General features: G+C 35.3%; 1 protein-coding gene across 13 annotated transcripts in view; it reads right to left on the reverse strand.

Annotated features, from left to right (window-relative positions):
- GPHN (gephyrin) overlaps positions 1-14,429 on the reverse strand; it is a 640,157-nt gene that overhangs the window by 397,694 nt on the left and 228,034 nt on the right. For all 13 annotated transcript variants that reach the window (XM_059059572.2, XM_059059574.2, XM_059059562.2 and 10 more), the window contains exon 3: positions 6,594-6,651. In XM_059059572.2, the coding sequence (XP_058915555.1) occupies positions 6,594-6,651 (58 nt within the window). The remainder of the gene's footprint in view (positions 1-6,593; positions 6,652-14,429) is intronic.

Here is a 14,429-nt window from a genome sequence, read left to right on the forward strand (position 1 = left end):
TGGTTATACAACTATACAGATTGCCTATGTCATTGTGGTTAGTTTGGGTAGTATGTGGATGTTGAGGAAGTGGTCCATTTCTTCTAAGTTGTCCAATTTATGAGTATAAAGTTTTTCACAGCCTTTTCTAATTATCCTTTTAATGACTAGAAGATCTGCAGTGATAGTCTTTGTCCAATCCTAATATAAGTGATTGTGTCTTCTTTACTTTTGTTAGTCTAGTAAGAGGTTTACTAATTTTACTGAGTTTTAAAAGAACCAGCTTTTTATTCGATTTTCCCCTGTCATTTTAATGTTCCCAATTTCACTGATTCCAATTCTTAAGTATCTTCTGTCTTCTTGCTCTGACTATATCTGGATCTTATTTTTCTAGTTTCTTGAGAAAGAAACATAAATTAGTGACTTGAGAGCTTTCCTCTTCCCTAAAAATTAGTGTTTTCATGGTATACCTTTTTCTATCCTTTTACTTTCAACCTACCTAGGTCATTGTTTTTCAAATGAGTTTCTTGAGAACGGCATATGTTGGATCATTTCTAAACATCCACTACATCAATTTCTGTCTTTTAATTGGTATATTCAGATTATTTATTTAAGGTAATTATTAATATCTCAAGATTTAAATCTGCCATTTTATTATTTATCTTTTGTTTGTATCATCTATTTCTCTTTCCATGCCTTATTGTGGATTACTTGAGCACTTTTTAGGATTTCATCTTAACTTACAGTGTTTTTAAGTACACAATTTTGAATACTTTAGTGGTTGCTTGGTGTTTCAATATACAGATGTAACTTAAAACAGTCTACCGGTATTGGCATTCTATCATTTCAAGTGAAATACCGAAACTCTACTTCCACTTAGGCACCTTTACCCTCCCACATTTTTAATATGATTATGTTCATTATTTACTTTACATACATTGTGCACCACATCATATGGTGTTATAATTTTTGCTTCAACCTTCAAATGTGATTTAAGAAAATCATAAAAAAAGATCAGCTAATCTATTTACTCATTCTGCTGTTGTTCCTCCTTTCTGAATTTTCAAGCCTTTTTTCTTATCATTTCCTTTCTCTTTAGAGAATTTATTTACCCATTCTTTCAGGGTAGGTTTTCTAGTGACAAATTCTTTTATTTTTCTTTTGTTTGTGTATCTGCTTCCCATTCATTCCTGAAGGATAATCTGACTGGATGTAGACTTTGTGTCTGGTAGTTCTTTCTTTCAGCACTTGAAAAATGTTGTGCCACTTCCTTCTAGAGTCACTGCCCACCCTGCCACCACCCCCCACACCCACCTTCAGTGTTTTATATTGGAGATGGTACTTTTCAGTTCTGTAATTTCCATTTGGTTCCTTTTTGTGATTTCTATTTTCTTCATTTGTTTCAAGAGAATTAGTAATAGCTTGTTGAAGCATTTTTATGATTTTTGCTTTAAAATCCTTGTCAGATAATTCCAACATGTGATTCCTCTTCATATTGGTGTCTGTTCACTGTTTTCTTCTCATTCAAGTTGTGATTTTCATTGATCTTGGTATGATGAGTGATATTTGACTGTTCCCAGGACGTTCTGGATATTATGAGACTCTGAATCCTATTTAATCTTTTTAAGATGTCCTCTTGTTGACTTGTAGTATAAGGGCCATATGTTCAGCTTCTTGCTGGGTCCCACTGACACCACTCTGGCAGAAGTGAAACACTGATTCCCACTGCCTCATTGAAGACAATAGGGTAGAAGTTTATCTCTTCTCTTAACCTTGCTGAAACCTTTCTGGTGAAAGTGGTGCATCACCTTGCTCCACATTGTTGTTAGTATGAGATATTCAGCTCCCTGCTGGACCCTGTTAACACTGAGAGGGGAAGTAGAAGGTTGACTCATACCGAGAGTGCAGTAACATCTCCACTGATGTTGATGTATATGAGGGTGGAGTGTCATCTCCCTTAAAGGCCTCATTAACACAGTAAAGGGAAGGTGAAGTAGAGTGGTGACTAGTCCTATCTTGCACTGTCTCTTTGTCTAACTTCTGCTGGGCTGGGGGAGTCTCGGCTCATCACTGGACCCTACTGACACTACCCTGCAGGAGGAATCAGAGCATACCCTGTTTCCACTGGGCTGGTGATAGAAGATCAACTCCCCACTTGGTCCCCACTACCATATTCTGGCAGGGAAATCAGAGAACTGTCTACTCTGCTATGTGAGAGATGGAAGAATAGCTCCCTGATCACCCCACCAACACCACTGGCAGGGGGGATTCAGAGATCTGCCACCTGCTTCTGTCAGGTGGCAGGGGGTGAGGTGGAAGATAAGCGCCCTTCTTGGCTCTGCTGAAACTCTGGGGAAGTTAAGTAGTTTTCCCATTGGCATTTGGCTAGAGTAGGGAGGGTATGCCAAAAAGGCTTTCTGTTCTGTTAGTCCACCCTTGTCTTGGGTCCTTTGGCAAGAGGGAACAGGCTTTTCTAGGTGCTTTTCTTCTCTGCCTGTTGGTGGCTCCAGGTTGGAGGCTGGGTAAAATGGAAGACAAAAAGAAACCCAGGTAACTCACTGCCATGTCATTCCTCAAGTCCTGAAGTCCTAAGGCAGTCTGATTTGTTCTTCCTACCTTTCAGAGTCTTTCTATGCTTGTTTATTTTTTAATATAAACAAACAAAAGTCCAGGGATTTTTAATCGTGAGAGAAAAGATTTTGGAAGAACAGGGCTACTCCACCTTGGCTAGAACCAAAAGTCTCCTCAGTAGGAACACTTTTTTTTTTTTTTTTTTTTCAGTACGCGGGCCCCTCACTGCTGTGGCCTCTCCCGTTGCGGAGCACAGGCTCTGAACGCGCAGGCTCAGCGGCCATGGCTCACGGGCCCAGCCTCTGCGGCACGCGGGATCCTCCCGGACCGGGGCACGAACCCGTATCCCCTGCATCAGCAGGCAGACTCCCAACCACTGCGCCACCAGGGAAGCCCAGTAGGAACACTTTTGAACTTGACAAACTCAGTGTAATATCTGGAGCAATTAATACATGAGCCAACAGAATAAAAAAGAAAAACAACATACGACCTTTCCTACTATACAAAGAAAAGCACTATAATCATAATAGTATGGTGCTAGCAAAGGAACAGATGAATAGATCAATGAAACAACAGTTCAGGAAAAGACAGATTTGTGTATGTGTATGTGTGTGTCTAGGCCTATGAAAATTTAATACATGGTACATGAGACAGTTCAAACCATAGGGGAAAAAGATGGGTTTTTCAATAAACTGGGCTGGGGAAATAGATACATTTGGAAAATACTATGAAAGTTTACTCATCTCATTTGTAAATAAAAACAAATTTATACCAATATAAATTACAAATAGATTAAAGAGTTAATACTTAAATATCTCTATTTTAAATAAATTCAGCCAAGTGGCAGTATAAATTGGCTTAACTACCTTGGAAAAGTTTGATTTCATCCAGAAAATATACATGACTAAAACTCAGGAATCCCATTCCTCAGTGTATACTTCAGAGAAACTCTTACACAGGATATTTTTATAAGAATTTTATAGCATCATTTTTCATAATAGCTCCAAATGGAAATAAGTTGAATATCCTTCAACAGAAGGATGTCTCAATAATTTGTGGCACAATGCACTATTTTACAGCAAAAAATAAAACAAAAAAAAACCCGAAAACAACCCCCCCCAAAACCTTAGCTATAGACAACAACCTGATGAATCTCACAGTATTGAAAAAAAGCAAGGCATAATAGATTGAATACAATGTGACTCAATTCAAACAAAGTTCAAAGAGAAACAAAAATAAATTGTAATATTTAAGGATGTATACATATATAGTAAAACTAAATAAAAGCAAGGAACTGATAATGCTAAAAATTCACAGTATTGGGTGGAAGAGATGGTTGTGATTGGGCTAGAAATGTATTTGCTCTTTATCCATTACGGCTTTGACCAAGCAGCCATTCAATATGAGGTGATTTATGGTAAATAATAAATGTACGCTTAATTCAAACTATGTATGAACTAAATAATGATTTCTGGTGCTAGAAACATTGTGAAAGATTACCACATATGACAAAAATTGAATTATGCTTCACCAACCAATCATATCTTTTTAATAGTAAATATACATATGCATATTTATTTATACATGGTATACTACAGAGTATATTTCAAATTGAGACTCAATTGTACTATTTAGATAATTTAAAATTACTCATATACTAGCCAAATAAAATAAACATTACAACCAGATGGTTCAAATTTCGTCCAATCAAAACAAAAAGATACCAGCTGAAAATACTAATGGTGCCAAAAAATGTTGAAATATTTTATGACTGCTTTTCTTCCAACACTTTTGAAAGAAAGAATAAATTTCACATTTTTTTATGCCTCAGGCCTCAAACTCTCTAAAGCTGTTTTAGATACAGTAACAGTAATTGATGGAAAAAAATCACTATTACATGTCATCCATGAATCATGTTTTTTTTCAAGGAATCTCTTGAGGAGTAACTTAAAATTCTAGAATTAAAAAGAAAACACAATGAAAAACACTACTCCTTTAGAGAAAAGTCACTACTAAAAACTAGAAAACATTTCTGCTAATTAATTAAACTAATAAAAGATTATATTTATCCTCTGTTTCTAGGATGGGCCTTCCCCAAGGCAAAAGTTTATTATCTAATATAGCTCTTTTAGGCAATTCCATTAACTAGCATGGCCTCAGCTAACTTGTGCATAATGACAAATCTCAGTATCAACTGAATGACAGAATTATCTTTCTTCTGAGTTACAAGCTGATTTACCCAATGGCTTAGTGGAAATATGGTTATCTAAGAGGAAGCTCAAATTCAGTAAGTCCAAAACTTACCCTATTTCCTCTCAAACTTATCCTTGTTTTGTATCTCCTATTTAGGTTAACAGCAACACAATCTACTCAGATTCCCAAGGCAGAAACCTAGGTCAACCTTTCCATCTTCCCTTAAACATCCAATAAATCACCAAGTTTTGTTGCTTCTATTTTCTTAAATAATATTTCTTGAATCTGAGTTTTTTTTCTTCAGCCTCACTGCCACTGCTTTAGTTCAAGTTTCAATTGTTGCCTATATTCCTGCAATCTGGTCTCCTTCCTTATAGATGGAACCTCTTCTTCTCCACTGAAATAATTTTTCTCACTCATCAGAGAAAACCCTAATAAAATCACCAACCTGATTAAGCCACTTTCTTTCTTAATATCACATAATGGCAACCCATAGTTTTCAGTTTAAAATCCAAATTTCTTAACATGGCATAAAGGCCCAATGACAGTCCTACATCTCAACAATCTTTATTTTACACGTGTGATCTATCTGGTATCATATTATCTCCTATTTATGTGTTCACAAGTGCCTCTGGTTCTGTACAGAATTCCAATTTGCTTAGTATACGTCTTGGAAAGATTTTGCTGATCATCTTTTTTGAATGACCAAGTGTCCTTCTTTCCTATGTATTTCATAGAATACTTTGTTTACCTTTATCACTTAACACATATTGCAACTGTAATATAAGACAGAGCACCTTTAAGCATCACAAAAAATTAATTTCAACAAGCTCACCTTTATTAATTCCCATTTTATCTTCTGAAAAATGAGAGATATGGATTAGACATAAGGCTCCTCTCAGCCAAACTACTTTATGAATTTATGTCAAGTTGGAAAGAGTCTCTTGACAATCCTGACTTTTTTCCCCGATTTGCCGCTAAGAATACAATCATGGTATTAATTACTGGTGTTGTCCACACAGAACACCGGAGATACTGAAAGTAACAGTATAGAACATAAACATGAATTTAACTTATTTTAAAATAATGTAACCAAGTTTAGGAACTATTTACTAAGATTTGAATTTATTGAACTTGATTTAGAAAAGTTTGATCAAATCAAACTTAACAATTTGTTGAGATCTTTACATGTCACTGTTAACAGTCTCAACTCGTTTTGTTTACCCTTGACTATTGTTATCCAATTGTTAAATTTTATTCATGGAAAAGACTAAGTTCAGTTCTCTTTAGACTGTAAACTGCTTTTAGAAAAGGGCCACGTGTTATGCTAAAAGACTAATAGTCCACAGGATTTAGTAAAATGTTAGAGACAGAAAAATGTAACAATGATGTAATATTCAAAGAGTAAGGTCAATTTTTCATTTATTGTACTGTAAATTTTAAATTGAAATTGACCTACTGTGTTATCAAAGGAACCAGGAAGTATATACTAGAAGACTAATATTATTTATAATTGGTGAAAGATTATAGGGAAAAGAAATTAAAACAAGATTTTAAAAAATCCATTATGCATACTAATACTTATAAAGTGCTTTGTTAAGTAAATTTTCAATGAATTTTACAATAAAAGGTTGCTTTCTTAACCCTTTTCCTAACATGTATTGATGATGGTAGATGAAATCTGATGATGATTATCTGATATGTATATTTTAACTCAAATAGGATAACTGGGAATTAAATGATGCCCTAACACAGCCAAAGATTCAATAGTATAAAGAAAAAACAATTATTTGCCCACCTTCCCGCCGAGACACTAATTCTTTGTAGAGGTGAAAAACGCCATACTATACCTTGATTTCTTCTATTTCATCTGGTACTATCTTGTATGCTGATATAGTCCCACCCAACCTGAAATTAGGAGAAAAAAATATTCTCAAAACCGGCAACAGTGGTATTAAAAATATGGACTATTTCTGCCATTAGCATCAGAGTGCCACCAATAATTGCCCATTACCCACCCCAATAACCATGAAGGAAAAACAACCATTTTGTACTCAGGTTTTCCATATAGTAGTTTAAAAAGGTAGACAGTGAATGACTACTGAAAGAGGAAACCTAAGTTAGATTTTTAACCATAATTAAACTTCTCTTATCGATGATTTTAATGATTCTCAAACTGTCACTTTTACTGATAGATTCTGTCACAACTAAGATGTATCAAGAACAATAGCAGACATTTCTATTTTCATGGCATCATGAAACACAGCTAGGTTTAGAATACCTATCAATTTAACATACCATCAGTATTCTATAGTATTGCACTCAGGAAGACTGATTCCAAATTTCATGTTCTTTCCCTTACAACACACTGCTTTCCTCACTAAAGGAATCATTCTAGAGGTAGAGTGCTCTTTTACTCTAATCAATATATAAAAAGTGGTATTACATTGGCAGTAACACTAGTAGTTATAATAGTAATACTACCACTAGTAGTATACTGAGTATTTACTATACGCTAAGCATTTAATTGTCAGGTTTTATATGTTTTGTTCTCATTTAACTCTCATAACCTATAATAAGAATTATGAAAAAAATGAGATAAGCAATTTTTCAAAGGTCCCACAACTAGGAGTGGCAGACTGGGCTTAAGAACTCACTTCCAGAAACTGATAAGCAAATTCTAAAATTCATATGGAAATTCAAGGGACACATAATAGTCAAAAAATCTTGAAAAGAAGAAAGTTGGAGGAGTTACACTTTCCAATTGCAAGTCACTGCAGATATACAACAATCAAGACAATGTGGAGCAGGTGTAAGGATAGACATAAAGCAAAGTCTGGAAACAAACATCACATTTATGGTCAACTAGTTTTGTTTTCCTTTTTATTTTATTGTAATAAATATAGTTAACATTTTAACCATTTTTAAGTGTACAACTGACAATTACATTTATAATGATGTGCAACCATCATTACTATCTATTTCCAAAACTTATCCATAACTTAAACAGAAACTCTGTAATCATTAAGGAATAACTCCTAATTTTCCCCTTCCCCCAGGCCCTGGTAACTCCTAAACAACATTGTCTTTACGAATTTGACTACTCTAGGAAACTCACATAGAGGAATCATACAATATCTGTCCTTTTGTGTCTGGCAAATTTCACTCAGCATAGTTTTCAAGCTTTATCCACATGGTAGCATGTATCAGAACTTCATTCCAGTTCTATGACTGAATAATATCCCATTGTATGTATATACCACATTTGTTTACCCATTCATCTGTTAATGGACACTTAGATTGTTTCAATTTTTTGGCTACTGTAAATAATGTTGCAATAAACATTAGCATACAATATCTGAATCTCTCTTTTCAGTTCTTTTGGCTACATACCTAGGAGATGGAATTACTCAATCATATGGTAATTCCATGTTTAGCATTTGAAGGACTGCCAAACAGTTTTCCACGGTGGCTGTACGATTTTACACTACCACCAAGAATGCATGACGGTTCCAATTTATCCACATCTTCATCAATACTTGTTATTCTATTTTTTTTAATGGCTACCCTAATGGGTGTAAACTGGTAGCTCATAGTTTTGAAACTCGCATTTCCCTAATAAACAGTGATATAAAGCATGGGTCCCCAACCCAGGAAATGGTGGGCAAGCGATGGGCCAGTGACTAAAGCTTCATCTGACGCTCCCTGTCCTTCGAATTACCACCTGAACCATCCCGCCCTGCCCCGTCAGTGGAAAAATTGTTTTACATAAAACCGTTCCCAGGTGACAAAAAGGTTGGGGACCACTGCTACAGAGCATCTTTTCATGTTCTTATTTGCCATTTGTATATCTTCTCTAAAGAAATATCTATTCAAGTGCTCTGGCAATTTTTAAATTGGGTTGTCGTTTTGCTGTTTAGTTGTAGGAGTTTTTCATATATTCTGGATATTAAACTCTTACCTAAGATATTATTTCCAAATATTTTCTCTCATTCTGTAGGCTGTCTTTTAACACTCTTGGTAATAGCTTAATGCACAAAATTTAATTTTGGCGCCACACAATTTATGTATTTTTTTCTTTTGATGCTCACCTTACTGGTGTCATGCATAAGAAGCCATTGCCAAATCCAAGGTCTTGAAGATTTATCCTTATGTTTTCTTCAAAGTGTTTTATAGTTTTAGTTCTTCTATTTAGAACACTGATCTGTTTTGAGTTCATGTTTGAATATGGTGTGAGATATGGGTTCAAGTTAATTCTTTTCCATGTGGAAATCCAATCATTTAGCAACATTTGTTGACAAGCTTTTTCTTTCCCAAAGCTGTTGTCAAAGCTTTGACTTAGCACCCTTGTCTAAAATGAATTTTCCATAGATACGGGCTTATTTCTGGATCCTTAATTTTATTCAATTGGTCTATAGGTCTATCTTTTTGTGGTTCTCAGCACAGAAGTCTTTTACCACATTGGTTAAATGTATTCCTAGGCATTTATTTTCAGATGCTATTTTAAATGGCGTAGCTTTTCAGATTGTTTATTGACAGTGTATAGAAACAAGTGGTTTTTGTGTGTTGATCTTGTACCCTGTAACTTTGCTGAACTTGTTTATTTTTTTTCTCATTTATTTATTTTATTTATTTTTGGCTGTGTTCAGTCTTCGCCGCCGCATGCGGGCTTTTTCTAGCTGCAGCGAGCAGGGGCTACTCTTCGTTGCGATGTGTGGGCTTCTCTTGTTGAAGAGCATGGGCTCTAGACGCGCGGGCTAAAGTAGTTGTGGCATGTAGGCTCAGTAGCGGTGGCTTGAGGGCTCTAGAGCACAGGCTCAGTAGTTGTGGTGAATGGCCTTAGTTGCTGCACGGCATGTGGGATCTTCCCAGACCAGGGACCGAACCCATGTCCCCTGCATTGGTAGGCGGATTCTTAACCACTGCACCACCAGGGAAGTCCCTGAACTTGTTTATTGACTCTAGTAAATTTCTTGTGGATTATCTATATACCAGATCATATTATCTGTGAATAGAGATAGATTTACTTCTCACTTAACAGGCTGGATGCCTTTTACTTCTTGTCCTTGTCTAAATACTCTGGCTAGAACTTCCAGTGCAATGTTCAATATCAGTGGTGAAAGCAGGTATCTTTGTCTTCCAGATATTAAAAAAAAAAGCTTTCCATTTTTCACAATTGAACATGGCATTAGTTGTGGGGTTTTCACAAATGCCTTTTATCAAGTTAAGGAAGTTCCCATCTGTTCCTAGTTTTCTCAGTGTTTTTACCATGAAAGAATGCTGGATTTTTGTTAAATGCTTTCTCTGTGTCAAATGAGATGATCGTGTGGTTTTCTGCCTTTCAGTCTTTCTATTAATGTGGTATTATTGCAGTGATTAATTTTCTTTTATTGAACTACCCTTGAACACCTGGGGTAATCTCACTTGGTCGCTGTGTATAATTCTTTTAATATGTGGTTGTATTCAGTGTCTTAATACTTTCCTATTTTGCATCTATATTCATAAGGGTTATTACTCTTTCTTCTGATGTCTTTATTTGGCTTTGGTAGCAAGGTAATTCTGGCCTCATTGAATGAGTTAGAAAGTATTTTCTCCTCTTCTATTTTACGGAAGAGTTTGAAAAGCATAATGTTAATTCTTTAAGTGTTTGGAATAATTTACCAGTGAAGTAATCTGGTCCTAGACTTTTCTTTGGTGGGAGATTCTTTTTTTTTTTTTTTTTTTGTAATTAATTTTTTTTTGGAGTATAGTTGTTTTACAATCTTCTGTTTGGTGGGAGGTTTTTAATTGTTGAAAATCTGTTTACTTGTTACAGATCTGTTGAGACTTTATGTCAGTTTAGGTAATTCACATGCTTCTTAGAATTTGTCTATTTCATCTAGGTTACCAAATTTGTTGGCATACAACTGTTTACAGGATTTTTTATAATCATTTTTATTTCTGTAAGGTCAGTAGTAATATTCACATCTTTATTTCTGATTTGTTTTTGTGTTTTCTCTTTTTCTTAATCAATCTAGCTAATGGTTTGTCAATTTTGTTAATTTTTTCAGAGAAGAAATTTTTGCTGTTGTTGACTCTGTACTGTTTTTCTATTCTCTATTTAGCTCCACCTTAATCCTTATTATTTTCTTCCTTGATCTTTTCTTTTTTCCCTGCCTCCCTCCCTTCCTTACATTAACTGTCTTATGTATTTAAGGTGATTTTTGTTTCTTTTTTTTGTAGTGAATCATTTTAATTCCCTTGTCATTTCCTGTTTTACATCTTTTAGGTATTTTTTTGGTGGTTACCATGGGGAATACATTTAATATTCTAAATTTATAGCAACCTAGTCGATTGATAACAACTTACTTAAATCAGCATACAAAATGCCTGCTCCTATACAGAGCTATCCTCCTACTTTTATGTTGTTGTCATAGCTAAGTTTGCTAGTTTGGGAGTTAGTTTTCTCTTCTTCTCTAGTCCTTCAGGGTATAATGTAGTGTATTTATCGAGGATGTTTCTTTCTTTTTGATGTGGACATTCATAGCTATATATTTCCCTCTGAAGATTGCTTCCACTGCATCCCATAAGTTTTGATATGCTGTGTTTTTGTTTACCTTTGTCTCAAGGTATTTTCTAATTAACCTTGTGATTTCTTTTTGAACCACTAGCTAAGAGTGAACTATTTAATTTCCATATATTGTGAATTTTCTAGTTTCCCTCCATTGTTGTTTGCTAGCTTCTTTCCAATGTGGCCAGAGAAAATACTTTGAATGATTTCAATCCTTTTAAATTTACTGAGACATTTTTTTTGTGGCCTAACATTTGGCTTATCCTATAAAATGTTCCAGGTCTTCCTTTGTGTATTATCAGCAATTCCCTTTTGAAACATGACTGTGCTTGTGTCTGTTAACTTACTGTTAGAATTAAATGTGATAATACATTTATTTCCTTATTGTAATTTCCTTTAACTGGCTTCTAATTATATGACTTTTCTGAATGAATTAATCTATGTAATAAAAATAAAGGAATCTGTAGATAGTGATTATTGCCATTACTGAAACAGTTCCAGAAAAAAATTATTGGTCCAGATTCATTAGGAATAGAAATATTTAAAGGTAATTCAAAGTTGCTCAGAAATATTTTAATTTTCTCTCCAACTCTAATCTGCTTCTTCTCCACAGTTTTTGTTATAGTAAATGTTAATTGATCCAGTACTCCATGTCATAAGTGTGGAAATCTTTCAAATGCCTTTACCTTTCTCACTCCCTACAACAAGTAATAAGAGTCAAATTTTTATTGGCCTTAATTTATCTGGAATATAGCCATTCTTCCATTTCCACTTCAGTACTTTAAGATTTTACCATATCTTTTTTTTTTTTTTTTTTTTTTTTGCGGTAAGTGGCCCTCTCACTGCCGTGGCCCCTTCCATTGCAGAGCACAGGCTCCGGACGCGCAGGCCCAGCGGCCATGGCCGCGGCATGCGGGATCCTCCCGGACCGGGGCACGAACCCATGGCCCCTGCATCAGCAGGCGTACTCTCAACCACTGGGCCACCAGGGAAGCCCAGATTTTACCATTTCTAACCACAGTTTTAGTAGTATCCTCGCCACAGTTGTAACAAGCCATATCTTTCTAAAATGTAATTCTTCTCATGTCACATCCTTATTAATTAATGGATAATACCTTAGGAAGTGATGAGAATTCCCTTTATAAACGACTCCTCAGTCCATTTCTTTTTTCATTTCCTGTAACACTTTCACAGTACCTCTTCATTCTAGCCATACCCAATTGTCACTAGTTTCATAAATGCTTTGTGCCTCTCTATTACCTGTATCTTGAATGCTCTTCTACACCCCCAAAACTCCATATCAACCTTCAGGAATCAAATACCACTTTGAGAACACTTACACAAACTCTGGAAGCAGAAATAAGCACCTCCTCTACTGTGAATACTGCCTTACTCACACCTGCATTATAGCTTTTATCCTACTATTATAATTATCTGTTTAGAGATCTTCTCCACTAGATTATGAAGGTACAGATTATATTTTAAATTACTTTCTACACTTAGCAAATAGTGAGTACTTAAAGCTTGATAAAGCAGCACACATTTGGTAAATTAATGAGAGGTTAGAGGAGCCAGACGTGTGAATTTTCACCAACATCTTAAAATCTTTTTTAAGAGCAGTATATCCAGACTTTCGGATCAAGATGGCTGAGTGGGAGAATGCACGAACACACCAAAAATACATCTACATTACTCTAGAAGGCAGGTCAGAAAGATCTTGCTTTATGTCAGAGAGTGTTCTGCCTATGTTTTCTTCTAAGAGTTTTATAGTATCCAGCCTTACATTTAGGTCTTTAATCCATTTTGAGTTTATTTTTGTGTGTGGTGTTAGGGAGTGTTCGAATTTCTTTCTTTTACGTGTAGCTATTCAGTTTTCCCAGCCCCACTTACTAAAGAGACAGTTTTTTCTCCATTGTATATTCTTGCCTCCTTTGTCATAAATTAGGTGACCACAGGTGTGTGGGTTTATCTCTGGACTTTCTATTGTGTTTCATTCACCTGTATTCCTGTTTTTGTGCCAGTACCATACAGTTTTGATTACTGTAGCTTTGTAGTATAGGCTGAAGTCAGGGAGCCTGATTCCTTACACTCCGTTGTGCTTTCTCAAGATTGCTTTGGCTATTTGGGGTCTTTCGGGTTTCCATATAAATTGTAAAACTTTTTGTTCTAGTTCTGGGAAAAATACCATTGGTAACTTGATAGGGATTACACTGAATATGTAGATTGCTTTGGATACTACACTCATTTTGATACTGTTAATTCTTCCAATCCAAGAACATGGTATCTCTCTCCATCTGTTTGTGTCACCTTTGATTTCTTTCACCAGTATCTTATAGTTATCCAACTACAAGTCTTTTGCTTCCTTAGATAGGTTTATTCCTAGGTATTTTATTCTTTTTGATGTGGTGGTAAGTGGGATTGTGTCCTTAATTTACCCTTTACCCTTTTACACTGTTGGTGGAAATGTAAATTAGTACAGCCGCTATGGAGAATAGTATGGAGATTCCTTAATAAACTAAAAACAGAACTACCCTATGATCCAGGAATCCTCCTCCTAGGCATATTCCCAGAGAAAACCATAATTCGAAAAGATACGTACACCCCATTTTTCACTGCAGCACTATTTACAACAGCCAGGACATTGAAGCAACCTAAATGTCCATCAACAGAGGAATGGATAAAGAAGATGTGGTACATATATACAATGGAGTATTACTCAGCCATAAAAAAGAACAAAATAATGCCATTTGCAGCAACATGGGTGGACCAAGAGACTGTCATACTGAGTGAGGTCACACAGAGAAAGACAAATATGATATCGCTTGTATGTGGAATCTAAACAAAAGGTAAAAATGAACTTATTAACAAAACAGAAGTAGAGTCACAGATGTAGAAAACAATCTTATGGTTACCAGAGGGAAAAGGAGGGGAGGGATAAATTGGGAGATTGGGATTGACTTATACATACTACTATATATAAAATAGATAACTAATATGGACCTACTGTATAGCACAGGGAACTCTACTCAATACTCTTTAATGACCTATATGGGAAAGGAATCTAAAAAAGAAAGGATATATGTATATGTATAACTGATTGACTTCTCTGTGCAGAAGAAAGTAACATATAAATCAA

Source organism: Kogia breviceps, chromosome 3 (assembly GCF_026419965.1).
Source record: "Kogia breviceps isolate mKogBre1 chromosome 3, mKogBre1 haplotype 1, whole genome shotgun sequence".
Taxonomy (NCBI): Eukaryota; Metazoa; Chordata; class Mammalia; order Artiodactyla; family Physeteridae; genus Kogia; species Kogia breviceps.